Below are 17,795 nucleotides of genomic sequence, written 5' to 3'. Positions count from 1 at the left end.
TAAAAGACTAAGAAACTACGGTTATTTAGCTATGATAAGTCTAATTAACTGCAATTTTGAAAAGGTATGTGGAGCACAGAAAGCCAAAAAAGTTCAAGCTACAGGATTCATTGTCACCTCAACGTTCTTCTTGTAGTGAGGGGCCCAAAACTGCACACGGTACTCAAGGTGGGGCCTCACCAGTGCCGAGCACAGGGACACCATACCTGCCCTGCTCCTGCTGGCCACACTATTCCTGATACAAGCCAGGATGCCATTGGCCTTCTTGGCCACCAGAGCACACTGCCAGCTCATGCGCAGCCGGCTGTCAGCCAGCACCCCCAGGGCCTTTTCCTCCAGGCAGCCCTCCAGCCACTCCTCTCCAAGCCTGTAGCGTTGCCTGGGGTTGTTTTGACCCAAGTGCAGGACCCAGCACTTGGCCTTGTTGAATCTCATACAGTTAGCTCCAGCCCAATGATCCAGCCTGTTCAGGTCCCGCGGTAGGGCCTTCTTGCCCTCCATCCCTGGAGGTATTTAAAAGAAGGGTAGACATGGTACCTAAGGATATGGTGTAGTGGTGGACTTGGCAGTGATCTTAAGGGTCTTTTGCAACCTTAATGATTCTATGATTCACTTTTGTTTCATTTTTGTTAATTACATGTGGGTCAAGTGATTGTTAAAGAAGTCTAGAGCAATTTACTGATGCTACAACTTAACTGCCATGGTGTATTCAATCCAATAAATTGCAACCAAAACATCAAATGGCATTCTGTCTTCCAGAAATTACTTGTGTATAAATCGAACAGCATGGATAAAAATAATGGTCTATTCAAATATTCATATTCCCTATAGTACTTTTGCTACTGTACAACTGTCCTAAAATAACATTACATTAATTTTAATTAAGTTTTGCATTTCAAAGCATTTTTTCCATACATAGTATGTTTTTATGTGAATTCTGTCAATACTTGAAGATAAAAAGAAAGCCAAAGGTTATATGTTAATTATTAATTATCTGTTGAAAATTAATGTAATGAGCTTAGTTTATATCAGGTCACACTAACTCCCAACTATTGTTTGTGAACTGTTGGAGCAATAAAAAATATAGCTCCAGGAAGGATAAACATTACATCATAATATCCTTAAGAAAGAATAACTACTCTACCTCGTTGTAGACTGTGTCATACACCCATGCTTTCTTCTATAGGGTTTTGGGGATTTTTCCCAGTCTAAGGTTCTGCTGTTACTTTGTATTCACAGGTTCCTCAAGAAATAAGCATACATGTGACAATTTTGTCCCCATGAACCTACCATTATTTCCTTCTACCCAGAGAAGTGGGAGAAGACTAGAAGGTGCCCGGATGAACTGCACAGCCAGTGTTTGCTCAGGGGGAGGACACCAAGGAATGTTTGTATGTACAAGTATCTAGAGAAAGTGGAGAAGTTCCCCATCGAGTTTGCTGATAGCAACAATACTGACATTCACGGCTCTGAACACATCCTGCTGAGGGAGTAAACCAATTAATAGTGCAGGCACTGAAAAAATAAGTTGGTGATGTTAACTAATTTCCAGTTGCATTGATCATTGCATTCTCTTTGCATTGTAAATTATTAAAGCTCTGACCTTAGTAGGGTGTTGTCCACATATAAGAAACTTCAGTGCCTTCTGTGACAGATGAACTTGACCCCTTAACCAAACTAGCAGTAGTTTGGTACAGGCTCCAAAGAAGGTAAAGGCCTGAGCTGTAGCCAGGCCAAGAACTCTCCTAGTTTCAACCTCTTCTCTGAAAACCCACAAAGGAGCAGAGTGACACAGTGAGCATCGATGTGTATGAGCTTGGAACAGCAATCATGCGATTAACACATGAATAGTGGGTGGCTTTTGCAAGACTCACTTATCAAGGAACAAAGTTGTGGGTACAAGGAGTCTCATGCATACCTTTCCCACCACATGTAATTTGACTACAGGCCAACCACTTTATTCCATAAATATAACAGCCTTAGTGAGCTGCCTTTGAGCTCTCCCTGCTAAGCAATGTGACTGAACGGCGGCGATCTCCCCTTGATCTGGGACATGTCTCAGTGTTGCTCCTCAAGGCAGAGAGACCTTTTACCAATGGCAGATCTTTGGTAAGTGACCGATAGTGTGCATAAACTTGTAGTATGGTAACTTTGATTTGTGACTTGGTAACTTTGATTATTTGTGTCTTGGTAACTGATTTTGTCTTGGCAGTTTGAATCATTGTTCAAATGATTGCACCATACAGTAACAGAGTGAACCTTGCCATAGAACTTTGTTAAGTCCACATATTGAAACCACCTTTGCTAACCACTTTTTGACAGTGGTTCTTTAAGAGATCACCAATTAGTGACACCTTAAAACATTTTTTTTAAAGAAAGCATGAATAATCGTGTATATTATCAACACTAACTTTAAGAGACAAAAAGGTCAATGTGATTATCTTAGAAGTCATGTACTGTCCAAGCTGGGCAAAGTGAAATGCAAACACTCTGGAATAGATTCAGGCATATTAATCCCTCTTTACTGCTACTCAGTTGCACACATACAGAAATGTACCTAAAAATCAGCTCTGAAAAAAAAATATGTTTGATATATTTGCAAGGAGAAGTTGGACATTTGTGGAAGCAGATATATTTTTGAAAGAACATCAACAATATTATCAGCTGCCTACATACCAGTAGTAAATGTTTCATGCATTATAAGCAATCAAAAGTATTGTTACCATGAATTAATATAATTTTAGAAGACATGATTAACATTCAACTGTAAATAAACAGAACTAGGTAGAAAGGTGGAATAGAATAAGAGGGAGGAACTATATGTATCTTCTAGGCTTGGACTTTGAGTTGCTTCCCTGCTCTTTGGAGGAAGGACAATTCTGCCTTAATTTCCTTCATGGTTCCCCCGGTGCAATTGACTCACCTGGGCCAAAGTTGTCTACCCAGTGCCACTAAACGTGCTCCCAACTCTGACAAAAGCTAAGGAGGAACTAAAGAGGAGTATTTGCACTTCCCTCAAAGTGCTCTTATTGTAAACCCTCAAACCTTTTCACTCTCTCTTCATAGCAGAGTTCTTCCAAGTTTCTAAATAATTTTGGGTTTTGCACCTAAATCCACTCAATTGTTTCTTACAGGGCTTTGGGGAATGGGAGGTTTGTTTGTGTTTTAATAGGGGATAAAAAATTAACACTATCCCGCAAACACCGAGGTAATACAGATGTAAAGTAGACTCTTACACTTTTGGCCAATATTCAACACCTGCTCTTTTGTTTTTGTTAAGAAACGAAAATGAATCCTCTATTTTGGTGCAATCCTCTTTATTTATAAAGAACATATGCACTGTCCTGATTCCTTTAACACCATGGAAACAAGTCCAGGTGACTTTTCTTCTGAGAAATTCAAAAGAAGTTACCTGTCTTCTTCCTAGGGCCCCACTAAGGATTGCCTTTCTCACTGTCTGCTGCTTTTTGCTGACAGGTAGTTGCTAAAAATTCTCCTAATGCTCTTATGTTTACAACTATTCCTGTGGAACCTTCTCAGACCATACAGCTTAAAGGCTCCTTAGGCTCTGCCAAGTGGCCAGTTGCCTCAGGCAGCCTTTTGCATGTTGGCCAGTTCCCTCTTCCTCTTAAATAACTTTATTTTTACCTTCCTGTTAGCTTGAAAGCTTAACCTAGTACACTTGCAAGAGTCCATTATAACATTAATATTATCTCCAGCAGTATCTTACACCAATATTTAGATACCTCAACCCTACTGAACATAATACCACAACTATTCATTTTAAAGTAATGTTATCAGCACCAATAAATACATCCGAGCTTCCTTCTATGTATACACCCAGGAATCACATATAGTGAAATTAATTTGTTTTGATTATTGCCTTTTGGGATTCTTCAGTCTAACTACACTATGTAAATACAAGAAGGAACTTTTGTTATTATGTTAAGAAAAGCGAACAACTTTCTTCTCCTGGTCATATGTAGATATAATTAAAACAGCTCTTAGTTTATGTTTTCCGTCATTTATTTATTTTTTTTTTAATAAAGAGAAGTAGCCCACAATTTCTCTTGCAAAATCTGTTGTCATCTGTTATCTTCTTTACCTTCTGAATTTTTGTGGAATGAAGAAAAAGACCAATCTATTAGCAAGCTTTCATAAATGCCTTGTGTTATCTAAAAGTGCATCTTTTATCTGCACAAGCACACTGATTTCCAGTGTCTTTTACATGTACTTGTTAAAAAAAACCACCATGTTTACATGTATATACTTTAAGAAAAAAAGGACTAGAGGTACCAGAAGTACTAGATACAGGAACAAATTTTCATAGCTCAGGTGTACATTCTTGAATAGCTGATTTGGATTTATTTGTCTCTGTTCCAAACTTGGCCACCAGAAAAGGTAAAACCATAAGTCAGCTCTCTACTTCCAACTTACAGATTTTTTTCAGTATTCATTAAAAAAAAAAAAAAAAAAGGAAAAGGGAGGGGAAGGGAGAAAAAGAAAGAAAAGGAAGAAAAGGAAGAAAAGGAAGAAAAGAAAGAGAAAAAAGAAAAGAAAGAAAAGAAAGAAAAGAAAGAAAAGAAAGGGGAGAGAGAGAGGAAGAAAGAGAGGAAGAGAGAGAGGAAAGGAAAGGAAGAGGAAAGGAAAGGAAGAGGAGAGGAATTATCCTGCCAAAAAATATGCTAGTACAACATATAAGAAAATTATATACCTCTATGAATATGAAGTGACAGTATTATAAATACAACTTAAATTTTAAAAAATTAAATCAAGGATTAACTTTCAGGAGTTAATAAGAGATTTGACTCACTGGGTTATTTACATTGTTAACAACAAGTCAGCCTCCCACAAGTATCAGAGTATAAAATCAACACTGTGAAAATTGGGTAGGATGCAAGTCATTTGGAGATGCCTCTCATACTGACTGCAGGGGGAGTCCTGAGACAAGATCTAGTGTCAACTAAATAGGCATATCACTTGAAAGGTTCATTCAGAGAGGAACCTAAATTTTAGGTTGGAGAGAATAAAGAAAATGTCAGTTTAAAATAAATGCCCCGGTTATCATCAGTAAAACTAGATCCAGAGTTGAAATAAGCAGTCATAGCTCTATTGATTTCTGAAGAGCTTGAGCAATATAACAAGTTGAGATTCTGGTCCTATGAATAGCTCCTTTGACTTCAGTAGGATTACTCACACAGTCTATGAGTAAGTACATATAGATGTGTAAGATATTTGCTAAGCAACAGACAAGAAGCTACCAGAAAAGTGATCTGTGAGGTTAACAACTTTTAAAGGTAAAGCATATAATCCTGTAGACACCTACACACATGAATAATATTATGCATTAGGGTACTTTAATGATATGTATTAGCATTTCTTGGTTTCCTTACATCTACTATTGGTGGTCCCTTGCCCATATTAAATATATAGATGGACCAATGTACTCCTTTTGCTCCTTCATTTGTTGTTCAAGAACACACCACATTCTATGCATATTAATATTCCTATACTAAACATGTTGTGTTCCATAAAAAATATTACATACACCAAAAGCCATTATTGCCTTTTGTGAAAGGAATATTTTAAAAATGCAACTGTCATTACAATATAAATTAAAAGGCTCTAGCTGAAATTCACATATTGTCTACAATCATTAGTACTATCAACGTAACTGAACTTTTTGTTCTTATTAGGGTTACCATAGAAATGAGCCTAGAGCTATTACATGAATTGTTACTGTTATTAAGAAGTAGTCTATTCCAGTTTCATTTGTGTGTTTTTCAGAATCTTTGAATATTCAAGAGAATAAAACTACCTTGATATTAAAATTAAGGCTAGAAAGGTGGGGGTTTTTTAAACAAACATAAGCTTATTTAATGAAATGAAGCAATAAGTTGTGTGGCACCCACACACTGTACAAAACAAGCATTCTCTATAATTCCATGGTTTTATGCTTGTACATGCTATTCTTTCAGACAGGCAAATGGTTCACAGCTGACTGTATAATGAAATGCTATATATAAATATGAAAATTCCAATAAAGGAATGATATTAACCTTTAAAGTTAGGCAAGCACTTTACACATATAATACCATGCTTTCAAACAATTTTACATAAATGTGCAATCATGCATTACTTCCTCATTTCTCAAGAGACTTCCAGTGTATTACATGAGGAAATAAGATTCCAACTCATCTTTTTGAGATAGGTAAGCTCTTTCTTGTGTGCAATTATAATAATATGTAAAAAAGATTATCATAAGAAAAGATGTAAAAATGCACTTTAACTAATTGACTGATCCAATATGCACAAATGTATGTAATGACACATGACACATTGGCACACGACTGTATTTTCTGTGTATCTGTGTGGGGAGAGGAAGAGTACGCCTCTATGGACATCACTGATTGCAAGATTCTGGATTAAAGGTAACAATTCTTTAAAATATCTGGCTGAATGAATAGCACAGAGCAAATGCTTTACCTTATGAAGAAGCAATAATTTGTTAAAATACCTCAACTAGAAGCTGTGTGGTTTATAATCCCATCTGTATGAGCTTTGGTAGTGATCTCAGTGTAATCTTGTCAGCAAAAAAAAAAAAGTTTGTCACACTATTAATAAGAAATCATTTGGATGCAAATTTTATCTGCTGTGTGGTACCTCTCCAGAAGTAGTTCATTAATAAACCCTTTGAGTCACTACAAAACTGGCAGGCAACTTACCGAGCTTTTCAGTAAAATGATATAAAAACATTCTCTTCTACCCATTCTCAACAAAAGATTGAACGAATACTTCTGATATGAAACACGCAGAGACAACAAATAATACTCTTTTCGATTTTCTTCTTTAGTAAATCCAGGTGATATAACATTTTTGTATAAAGAAGGAAAACAGAGTCAGATTGAAACTTCAGGGACAGGCTCTTGGGTGAATTCTGGGTGTAAAATGCAAGTGAAATTTCTCCAAGAAAGGTACTGGTAGAAAGATTTGTGAGTCTTTGGAGGAAAAAGAAGGATGAGAGATTAAAACCTAGAGGACATTATCTCATCTTTTTATGTAGTATAAGACTTCTCTAAAAATGCTTTGCTGCTCCTAAACTTTGCAATACTTAGGAACTCCTCTAACTTATTTGACGAACAAATATATCTTGCCCTTTATCTACTCCTACTTGAATTTCCATGCTTTCCTGCAAATATTATCCCGCTCTGTAAGTAGGAATTTGATGTTTGGTACCCTTGAGAATGTACCCTCTTCCTTCTGCCTTGCTTCTCAAGAAAGACAGTGCCATAAGAATAATGCTTCAGAAATCACTTCATAATATTCTGTATTATTCCTTTCAAGGATCATGCACTCTCAGATGAGCAATATTTCACTATATTACTTCAGCCTTTCTTAAAAACTTTATTTTAAATGTTGGAGATCCATGGGAGAGGTGGGTGTGGGAAGGTGTGAAGGGATGCCAGGCAGGAGGTTGTTCATGTTCTCCTGCTGAAAGTTTCATTGATCTTTTTGGAACTATGAAATAAATGAATGATACTTCCCATTTTCTTTCAGTGCAGAAGGGAATAACTTTGATGGTACAAGGTGAAAGAGAGTCTATTTACTGTTTCTTGTTCTTTCAGAAGACAGGAAAGAAGAAGAAAAGCTCAGACAGGAGTTAAAGTATAAATATAAATGTTCAAAAAGCCTTAGATAAAGTATATCTTAAGAGGCAGCAGTGTAAGTGGGAAAAAGATGAGAACCAAAATTTTGTTATGAGTAAAAAAAATTACCAAAACTCAAGGGCTTCTCTTACAGAAGAACAATTTCAACTAACTAAATCGAAACACCAATAGATATGGGAAAGGGGAAGTTAAATTCAATGCTGACAAACATCACTTCAAGTTTTGGAAGACATAATGTCTTTATTTATTTGTTTACTTATTTTCATGTACTATAATAGTTTCTTACATGTGCATATAATAGAGCCTAAATTCAAATTAACTGCTCAGTAGGATTTGGGCAGTGCTCTGAGCAGCAGAAAGCAAATATTTGCTCTATTGACAATAAACTAGGAAAGAAACTGGAGAGAAAATTTCTAAATTCATGGGAAAATTGAGACATTCACAGTACACAATGCAAACAACTTGCTTTTGCTTTCTATTGGATTGAGGCCATGCCACCTTCAGTTTGGAATCAGTAATGAACCAATTTAGCTAAGCATTAAAGTCAGAAGGCAAAAAAAGGACAATGTTCTGAATTTTCAGCTACACATAGAAGTTTTCGAAAACTTCAAAAAAAATTATCTGCTTACCCCAACAGCCTGATAAAATTCATTACTATGAGATCACATGAACTGGATAGTACAGTTGCTCCTCCTCTAGGGGGAAACAGACTGGGATGAACAATAACTGGATTAATAGCTATTAACAGCATGCTTTTTCATATTTGTTTGTGTTCTTGTTATATTTCACTTCTTACTGTAGTTTGTGTCCATATTGAAAGTAACATCTAAAGAGTCAAACATTCCTGTCATTCAGGAAAGATGAAAGAGATGGGAAGCTCATCTGCCTACACGTGTAGACTTTAAAAGTAGGTACTTCAGAACTGTTTTCAACAATAGGTTGCCTTATACTTGTGTGTTATTCATAAAATTTATTTGTAACACTTCACTCCAAAACCCAAAAAAAAGATGCTACCTATGAAAACAAGTTCTCTGATCTAGATCAAAGGAAAATATTAAGTGGATCATTACTGAAAAACTTGTATTTGACGTGAACTGCTGCTGATGTGCAATAGCAGATTGAAAATAAAGGAGGTTTGCTTAAACATTTACAATTCATAATGCTACCACACTCTGGGTACTGTTTCACACCTCATTTAAAATAGGAAGAAATACATACTCATGTAATTTTGAAATTAAACAGAGGACATTTCTGAACAAAAGACAACTAAGTCTCTCTAGTTATATACAAGGAAAACCAAGGATCAGAACTGAAGCATAGACCTCTGAGATTTTAATCCAACTGCCAAGTATTTCTTTCTATTTTGCTCTGCCAAAGAAGCTGATTTATGTTTACATTGTATTTATCAGTCAGCTTATATGAGGATTCATACAGTCTTAGAAATGCTTCTGATGACATTAGGAAAATAGAATTTGGAAAACTTAAAAAACTTTTAAATCAGAATGTGTTCTTTATAGGTTGATGTCTACAGATTACATTAAAAATACTATGTTCCAAACATCTAGGAGAGTAACCATGGAAAACAGATTAGACACCCTAGATGTGTAAACTCATGTGTTCATATTTGTTCTTAAACATGTTAATAAAACAACCTTATTAACATGAGAAATGAAATAAAAGAATTGTTACACTCCATCACAATACAATTTTGCACATAACTATTAACAAGTTAAGTATTGAGACAAATTCAAATGCAATATTAAGAAATTGAATAGAATACTGTAGTTTAAAGTAACTTTCATCTGTATTTTGCAAGTAATCACAAATATATGAGCACTTGCCCTTAGAGGGAGAATATGCTTAATAATATTCACCTGAATAAAAAAACCGCCTACATGAAGTAACTATGATAATATACATCTTTCCTTGTAGCACCAGTTCAAAGCTAAACCTGGGCATTACTACTCTATAATTTCAGTGAAGAAAAATTGTAAGTGCTAGTTACCTGGTGTTTTTAAAGCATATGTAAATTCACTGTAGGTCTACAGTAAAAAATAAAAGTTATTTAAACATTCATGGCACCAGTATACTAAGAAAAAATACTTAATTAAGAAAGAATTGGCGTTTTTTATTAAATCTAGCTTACAATACCATTAAGCAAATGCTGTTTCCAAAAACTATCAAGATTAGAATCTTGAAGGGAAAAAAATCACTGGCTAAAAATGATATATCTTATTTATAAAAACAAAATGAAATACGGCAACTGTAAATATACATCATCTGAATCATGTTATGCACAGGTAGCAGTATACATAACCTAAGTTTAATCTCATATAAGCTTAATTATTTGTTAAACAGGTAAGAAGAAATATTTGGGCCAAATATTCCAACACAGGTATAATGATTTAGACAACAAAAGAAAAAGGTATTTGAAGAGCTTCAACTGTGCCATGGTTTTAATGACAGAACTTAATATCAATAGAGATAGAATTTTGCTTAAAATAAAAAAAAATTACAAACAAAAGAGAAAGGAAAAAAAAAAGAAAGTATAAACTCTTTGCAGAGAGGGTTGTCTCCTCCTATATGTTCCAATGACTGTCGATAACAACACAGCCTAAGTCACAGCATCAAATAGCTTCCTAGAAAATTTGAAATGCTACACTATGATCCTCTGTGTTCACTCAGTTTACCAATGGTTTTGCACTACTATTTTGAGTCTACTGACAATACTGGGATGCATTAAACACAGTGTAATCATCTGGTCAAGAGAGGTGATTATCCCTCTGTGTTTAGCATTGGTGCAGCCTCACCTTGGTACCTGTGAAGCTCCAAGCCCCATAGTTGAAAAGGACGTTAAGGTACTTGAATGCGTCCAGTGGAGGGCAACAAAGCTGGTGAAAGGGCTGGAAGGAATGTCCTATGAGGAGCAGCAGCTAAGGACTTTGGGCTTGTCTACTTTGGAGAAAAGGAGGCTGGGGGGTGACCTCATTGCTCTCCACAGCTTCCTGAGGAGGGGAAGTGGAGAGGGAGGTGCTGAGCTCTTCTCCCTGGTATCCAGTGACAGGACGTGTGGGAATGGTTTACAGCTGCACTGGGGAGGTTCAGACTGGACATTAGGAAGCATTTCTTTACCAAGTGGGTGGTCAAACACTGGAACAGGCTTCCTAGAGAGGTGGTCAGTGCCCCAAGCCTGTCAGTGTTTGAGAGGTATTTGGACAGTGCCCTTAATAACATGCTTTAACTTTTGATCAGCCCCGATGTGGCCAGGCTAGATGATCCTTGTAGGTCCCTTCCAACTGAAATATTCTAGTCTATTCTAAATATTCCACCATAAAGAAAAATTAGCTTTCTGCAACCTAGAGCTGCAATTTTTAAAATTTTTGACAGGAGGAAGAAACAAAGTTTTTTTCCTGGCATGAAAAGTCCAGGGTAAAAAAAAATGTTTAGAGGAATATTTAAATTGTGCACCCAGGAGAAAGTGGAGGTGTGATTGTTCATCAGAGCGCTCAATTTATTCTGAAAGACAAAGCTACCACAATAATCTTAAAGTTATTGATACCTCTCTCCGTCGAGAAGCCCAACAGGTTTGTTTGATTTTCCAAACGACAGCAGCTACCAGCAGTAAGGATAAGAAACAACTGCAATTACAAAAAAAAAAAAAAAGTAATTGTAACATAATGGTCTGAAAAAGCTGATGTTTTTAGGGTATCAAAGGTAATGAAAATACATTTAAGCGTGGAAAAAAACCCACAAAAATAGAGGAAAACTAAACTCTACCAGGATCACAAACAGTCGACCATCCAAGTTCAAAGTCAAAAGAGGATGTACACCTCTGATGCTGTGATTTTCTTCACAAAATGCTATTACTTTCTCCATTAGCATGGGATAAGCTCCATTACAACCATCCACACACCCACAACAGTATCAACAATGACGCACTGCATGTTCCACATTCAGAAGATGGAAAAAGAGGATGAACTATAGCAAAATAATTATACCAGTTTATACTCCTCTCCGTTTGTGAATTCTGAATAATTTCCTGGGATACAGGAATGATAACTATGCAGGGAGCCTAATTAATTTGAGGAACCAGGTTTGCACATGACAGTAGGTCTGGTTTATCAAATTGAGTATTTCCATAGTGAATCACACAGGGAAAAAAACCCAGAGAACATCACCATTTTACAGTCCTAATGACACAACAGACAAATATAAAAATTATTAAGCTTCTGCAGTTCACAATCGGAGCATGTGCCTTCTCTTTTGCTCCAATATTTTTGTATTTGTAACATTTAGTCCATAAAGGATTTTGGTAGAAAGATCATAGAACTCTCAACCTCTTTCAGTGCATTTCTGGATACTGACAAAAGGCATCTAAAGTTTTTTATTAAAATATCTGAAATTTCTAGTTGTATGAAGAACTTTCGGTCACATTAGCACATCTGCTGTTCACAGTGTTTGCAATTAATACAACCCTGTAACTATTGAACTATATTAGTCATCCTTACTCTTTTTATTATCCCCCGCCCCCCGCCCCCCCCCCCCCCAAAAAAAAAAAAAAGCTTCAAAACATATCCTTTAACTAGTATAGGAAATACCAAGAACTCCCTGAAGTAGCATAGTTCAGTGGAGTACCATGCATAAATGCAAAATATAATCATCATCCATGCAGTAACACCAATGTTTCCCTGTATCATGCTGTAAACAGAACTGAAATTATGACCTAGAAGATATATCTCCAGAAATAACAGCTCATGGCATTCAATTTTTATCCATAATATGGAGACTATTAGAAACCAGCTTATGGCAACTATAGTTTAATGTCACTATTTAGGTAATGGAATGAAAGCACCCAATCATTCCTTGATCCGCAAGCAGCAGAATCAGCTGTACCACTGAATATTTAACAACAAAAAGTACCATTGCTCTGAGTATGTTCAAAACTCACTCTCCATAACATAAGCTTTTCTTGATGGTTAAAGTAATACAAATTGATATGACTTTCTATCAGCATCTTATTCACTTAAAACAATTTTCACACGAACTTTCAAAATTCTTTTTTATTAATTTCTTCTTGAACAGCCTGCCAGAGTGAGACCAAGTTTGAAAGAGAAAAGTCCCAAATATATAAAGTGGTTCGGGCATAGACTGCTCAATTAAAATTAACAGCTTGATTTTTTACTTAAGAGACTTAATTCTGTCTGTTTAGCTCCAAGAAGGCTGGTTGTTCTGAACCTGAAAGGAAAAAATTGTTAAAGGATTTGTTTCTAGATACGAAGTTTGACTTTCCTCTTAACAGCCAATGTCAACCACCAGGATCTTTTAGCAGTTTTTTAATGCTCTTTGGGGCTTAGGGATTTCTATGGAAAGGAACATGTATTCTCCTTCTCTCCTTGTACGGCCATTTTAAATACTGCGTTGAGCTTTCATTGGCTCTTGTCAGAGATCCTTTAAAGGTATCTGGAATTTTGATTGGTTCTGATCAATGGATCAGAACAGTTCTGCCAACAGAAAATTGTTGGAAGAGTCAACAATCCGTAATAAAAGGATGTGAGAGGGTAAGTGCTGGTTCAAGCACCTTAGGGAATTCAGAAGAGAAATCACAACCTTACACTTTAATGAATCTCAGTGTAAATCATCCTTCTACATGGGTCTTCGCTGAAAGGAACTAAGGCAGTAAGAACATTTTAATTGATGCACGATTTTATTTCTTAGTAGAAGGATTTCTCTTAAGAGTTTTTTACGACAAATTATCTAAGTAGCACAAAGAATGTTATGACAGAAACTGATCACCAGAGAACATTCACCATTTTGTTTAATACATCACTCCAGTTGATGCACTGTTTTCATTTTTTGAAATTTGTGTTTGGTTGTCTCCCTTTCTCCAGTCTCCTTTGAAAGCAAGCACTCATTGACTGAGAATTTATATTTGGTGTCTAGGAAAAAACATATCAAAAAAAACCCCACTGACCACCAGAATAAATCCACTTTTGTGGCAACATCTTTTAAACCAATAGCTGCTTACAAATACTATTTCCCAGAAATGTTTCCCCTACCATATACTGTACTGTCTAGCTAGTAACTGCACCAGATGCTTAGGGGCAACACCAGAACACTGTCGTGTTCTACAAATTAGCATGCTGTGCATGAAGTGGGGATAAGCCATCTCATTTGCTCTTCTCCTCCTCTATAGTCCTTCCAGAAAAATAAATTAGGGAAACATCAGCAACTCTGTTTAGAATTATGAACTCAAAGCTCCTGAAATTTGAAAAAGATGAATGCATTCAAGAGAGCTGGACATGAGAAACTAAGAAAGCCTTGCTCTGTGCGACTGCTGCATTATGACAAGCAATGGAATCTCTTTCCTTAGAAAATTCTGCCCTTCACATTTATTAATTTTTTGAACAATTCTCTTACGCTAGTAGAAGAAAAAACTTGAGAGTTCTGGCTGAAGAACTCAAGCCAAATTGCTTCTGTGCTCTGTATGTCAATGGAGCTGGGTCTCATGCTGAACTTTCCTGTCATCAGTCAAAACATAGCTTAGTTTACTTGCAAAGTCAAAATCAGAAACAAGTGTTTCAAAGACACACCCATAAAATAATATAAATCATTGGAAATTACAGCATTGATAATGTGAAATGTTTACTTAACACTTGCATGATCTTTTCTTGGCAAGTAAACATGAAATCCTTTATTTTATTCTGGTTTTTAATAAAAATAATCAGAAGGGAAAAAATCAAAATTCATGTTAACAAAGAGAAGAAAAACATGGAAAATAGATTTTTTTCAAACTAACCTAGTTCCAGACTGTGGTGAGATAATAGCCTTGGTTTATTTAGGACAATAAAAATTAAAGCTGACTGCAAAGGATCTCACAATATTGAGTGACTTGGCAATAAAATAAGAGAATGAAATTCAGTGCCAATGAACTGAAGGCAATGTGCACAAGAAAAAAAAAATCTCTAGCTACAAATACACAATGATAGGTTCTAAATTAGCAATTACCACTCAAGAAAATGGTCTTGAAGTCAATTGCAGATAGTTCTTTGAACATATCAACTGAATGTTTAGTGGCAGTCAAAAGAGCAAATAGGATGTTAGGGAAGATTAGCAAAGGAATAAAGAACAAAACAGAAAGCGTTGGGATGCCAGTGCATAAATCTATAGTATGTCTGTATCCTGAAGCAGCCATGACCTCATCTCAAACACACAAACTAAAAATGTATGAAGGAGTACAGTCCACTTGGCTAGGGGAATGGAATGGCAGTAGAAATAAACTCCTTTTGGTTTTGAAACAATAGGGAGTCGAAAGGAGAAACGATAAAGACATGAACATTACAGAGGAAGAGTATAACAGAAGAACAAGTATAGAAGGATGCTCTCCAATCCCCCAGTACACTTCTTAGGTCCTTCTTGAGACAGAGATATAAGAGAAGAAAGCAAAATGATAGAAAGTGTGGCAAAACAGAGATCAGTGCAGCGCAAAATAAATGAATTAAAAATTGCCCAGCTGACAGCTAAAAAAGAAATTGTCAGAAGGAGACCAACATCAGAAAAGGAAATTTCTAGATGGGTTTGCAAGGTTTCCAGAGCATCAGATCCAGTCAGTTTTGATGAGACTGATACATAATAGCTGAGAGGTATATGCATGACACAAAGACCAGGGGAAGAAAAGTTAATGGTAATGAGGACAAAGAAATCATACAGTGTGCCGGCAGGTCAATTGCACCTATTCCACAAAATCTTTTAATTTATTTTTTTTTTAAACACAACTACTAAGTTGTATTTATAAGGGCCGAGAACCTAGGCCTCATTTACAGATCAAAGGATATGTATTCCCCTTGGAATTACACAATTCCCAAAATAATTTAGAGATCACTGTGAATGACCAACTCAGTATGAATTGCTTCTGGGACGCTGAAATAAAAAGGATTAAACAACCTTAAATACTCAGGTGTGCAGCAGTAAGCAGCACTTGGGAGATTAATTTATCACTCTACAAGGTATTGCCAAAACAGATACTATCAGACTTGCTCTTGAATTTCTGATATTTCCATTTTTTTTAAAGGAGGTTGGAAACATGGAGAGGACAGAGAGAAGAATCACAAAAAATATTCAAAGGTTGGAGAAAACCTTTTACTGGCAGTGATTTAACAAGCTCAATCATTTCACCTTTCAGAAAGATCAAGTGGTGACTTGCCTACAGTGTGCACAAATTTCCATGGGGAGAAAATACCAAGGCTTATTCATCTGGCACAGAAACACATGGTAAGAAACAATGGCTGGAAGCAGACACATTTGAATTAAAATCAGATTATTGTGATTTATTTTCTGTATCATAAAATAAGATTACATATACTAGAAAAATAATATTTGACTATGCTGCAATAAGCAGAATGTCTAAGATACAGAAAATGGATGGATGGTAAACAGGGAGTACAAAAAATAAATGTGCTTACATAGACTCATCCACATGGACACAGATTTGGTCCACAACATCTGACCCTCTAGTTGAGACTCTGACATTGAATAAACAGAGAAATGCCCTTGCAATGCAGATGAAACACTGACCCAGAGTGAATGACTTTCTGCACTTATGTATACTTCCCAATAAGACAATTATCATGCTAAGACACACTTAAAATTGCAGTAGCCCAAGCATTATCAGGATTTTGTAGTCTCTAGAACAAAGAAACGATCTGCCAGAAGATAATGACATCGCTTTCCACAGTTGCTCCTTCAAATGGCGTGGAACAAAATAGGGAGAAACACTATAAAAGCATGCTTGAAAGGGAGCAATTTGTCACCAGTGGTGTGTATTACAGGCTGATTGAAAGTTATCATCTTAGTATTAAGTAGAGGACAATAATCAATTAGAGAACAAATAAACTGAAGAGGAAGCCCTGAATACAAGTAATTTATGTCCAATACGGGAGGGAGAAGTGGCCAAGGAAGGGCTGCAAGAGAAAAACAGGGTCTAGTAGTAAGGTCTAGGCCAGACGGATGAAAAGAGACATACTGATTTAACAGAACACAGAAAAGGAAAACTGCAAGGAATAATTCCTGCCTGCATACCTATTTTTACTTTACAGAGGTCATATCTAGACATATTTAGTGCAGTTCACAGACCTGACTGAGGAGTGAGAGGGCAGCGTTTTCCATAACCGAGTAACCGAGAAACTATTCTCTGTGTGTGTGTGTGTGTGATTAGGAGGCAGGCTAAAAACTAAGATTAATCACTAGCACAAACCATAAGGGGAATTAGTGGATATGTTGGTATTCGCAAATTAAAATGAAACCTGCAGATCATCATTAAACAGTCTGAAATGCAGGGGAAAATCCATGGAATGTAATGGTCAGTGTGGCTGGACTAGACAAATTAACAGCACGTTTGTGCCTTAAGCTCTATGAATGCGTTATAAATATATTACAGAATTCCTTTTTTATTTCATTACATATTAATGCCTGTAAGTTACTTATTGTACCAAAAAAGTACTTGCATTAAAATGAAATAATTTATTTATTTTTGCAGTGATGTAAAAGGAACTATTTCATGAATTACATACAAATATTTTAAGGACCAATATTGTAAATGGAAGGTAATGAGAACAAGACAAAATGTTCCATCCTTCACTATCTTTTCTCATTCTCTTATTATTTAACATGTAAAGAGAAATTAAAATGTCCAGAAAATGTATGTAAACATTCATGCACGAATAATTGTTGTTTCTCTGATTTTAGTTAAGCTACGAATTTACATAATAAGTCAGTATAAATTTCCATATTGGATGAAAGCAAACAATTTTTTAAACTTTACTGTAAATCGAGTATAATTTTAATTCTATTAAAATTAAAAATTGTGTGGGATTCTGCTTCAAGCACCCATCACATGTGCTCATATTACACCAGGGAACAAAGTACAGCAGCTCCGCACAGCTGAGGGTGGCGCAGAGTCCCTAAGCTATCCCCAGTTAAGCCCACCTTTGGAGAAGCATATCTGTGCAGCACAGTTTGTCAAGACTAGTCTAACAACTCACAAGAAAACTGATGGTCTGTTACCTCGATGCAGCATCACATTAACATTGTTATACTGTTACCATGCTCAAACACATGTGGCAGACAGGTGCT

The 17,795-nt window shown here is 36.1% G+C and overlaps 1 protein-coding gene across 3 annotated transcripts in view; it reads right to left on the bottom strand.

Moving 5' to 3' along the window:
* The window catches only part of ATRNL1 (attractin like 1), a 522,986-nt gene that overhangs the window by 218,200 nt on the left and 286,991 nt on the right, over positions 1 to 17,795 (bottom strand). For all 3 annotated transcript variants that reach the window (XM_075107503.1, XM_075107501.1, XM_075107502.1), the window contains exon 26: positions 11,227 to 11,305. In XM_075107503.1, coding sequence (XP_074963604.1) covers positions 11,227 to 11,305 — 79 coding nt within the window. The remainder of the gene's footprint in view (positions 1 to 11,226; positions 11,306 to 17,795) is intronic.

Source organism: Phalacrocorax aristotelis, chromosome 12 (genome assembly GCF_949628215.1).
Source record: "Phalacrocorax aristotelis chromosome 12, bGulAri2.1, whole genome shotgun sequence".
Taxonomy (NCBI): domain Eukaryota; kingdom Metazoa; phylum Chordata; class Aves; order Suliformes; family Phalacrocoracidae; genus Phalacrocorax; species Phalacrocorax aristotelis.
The sequence above is the reverse complement of the archived record's forward strand: the minus strand, read 5'-3'. Positions and strand labels throughout refer to the sequence as shown.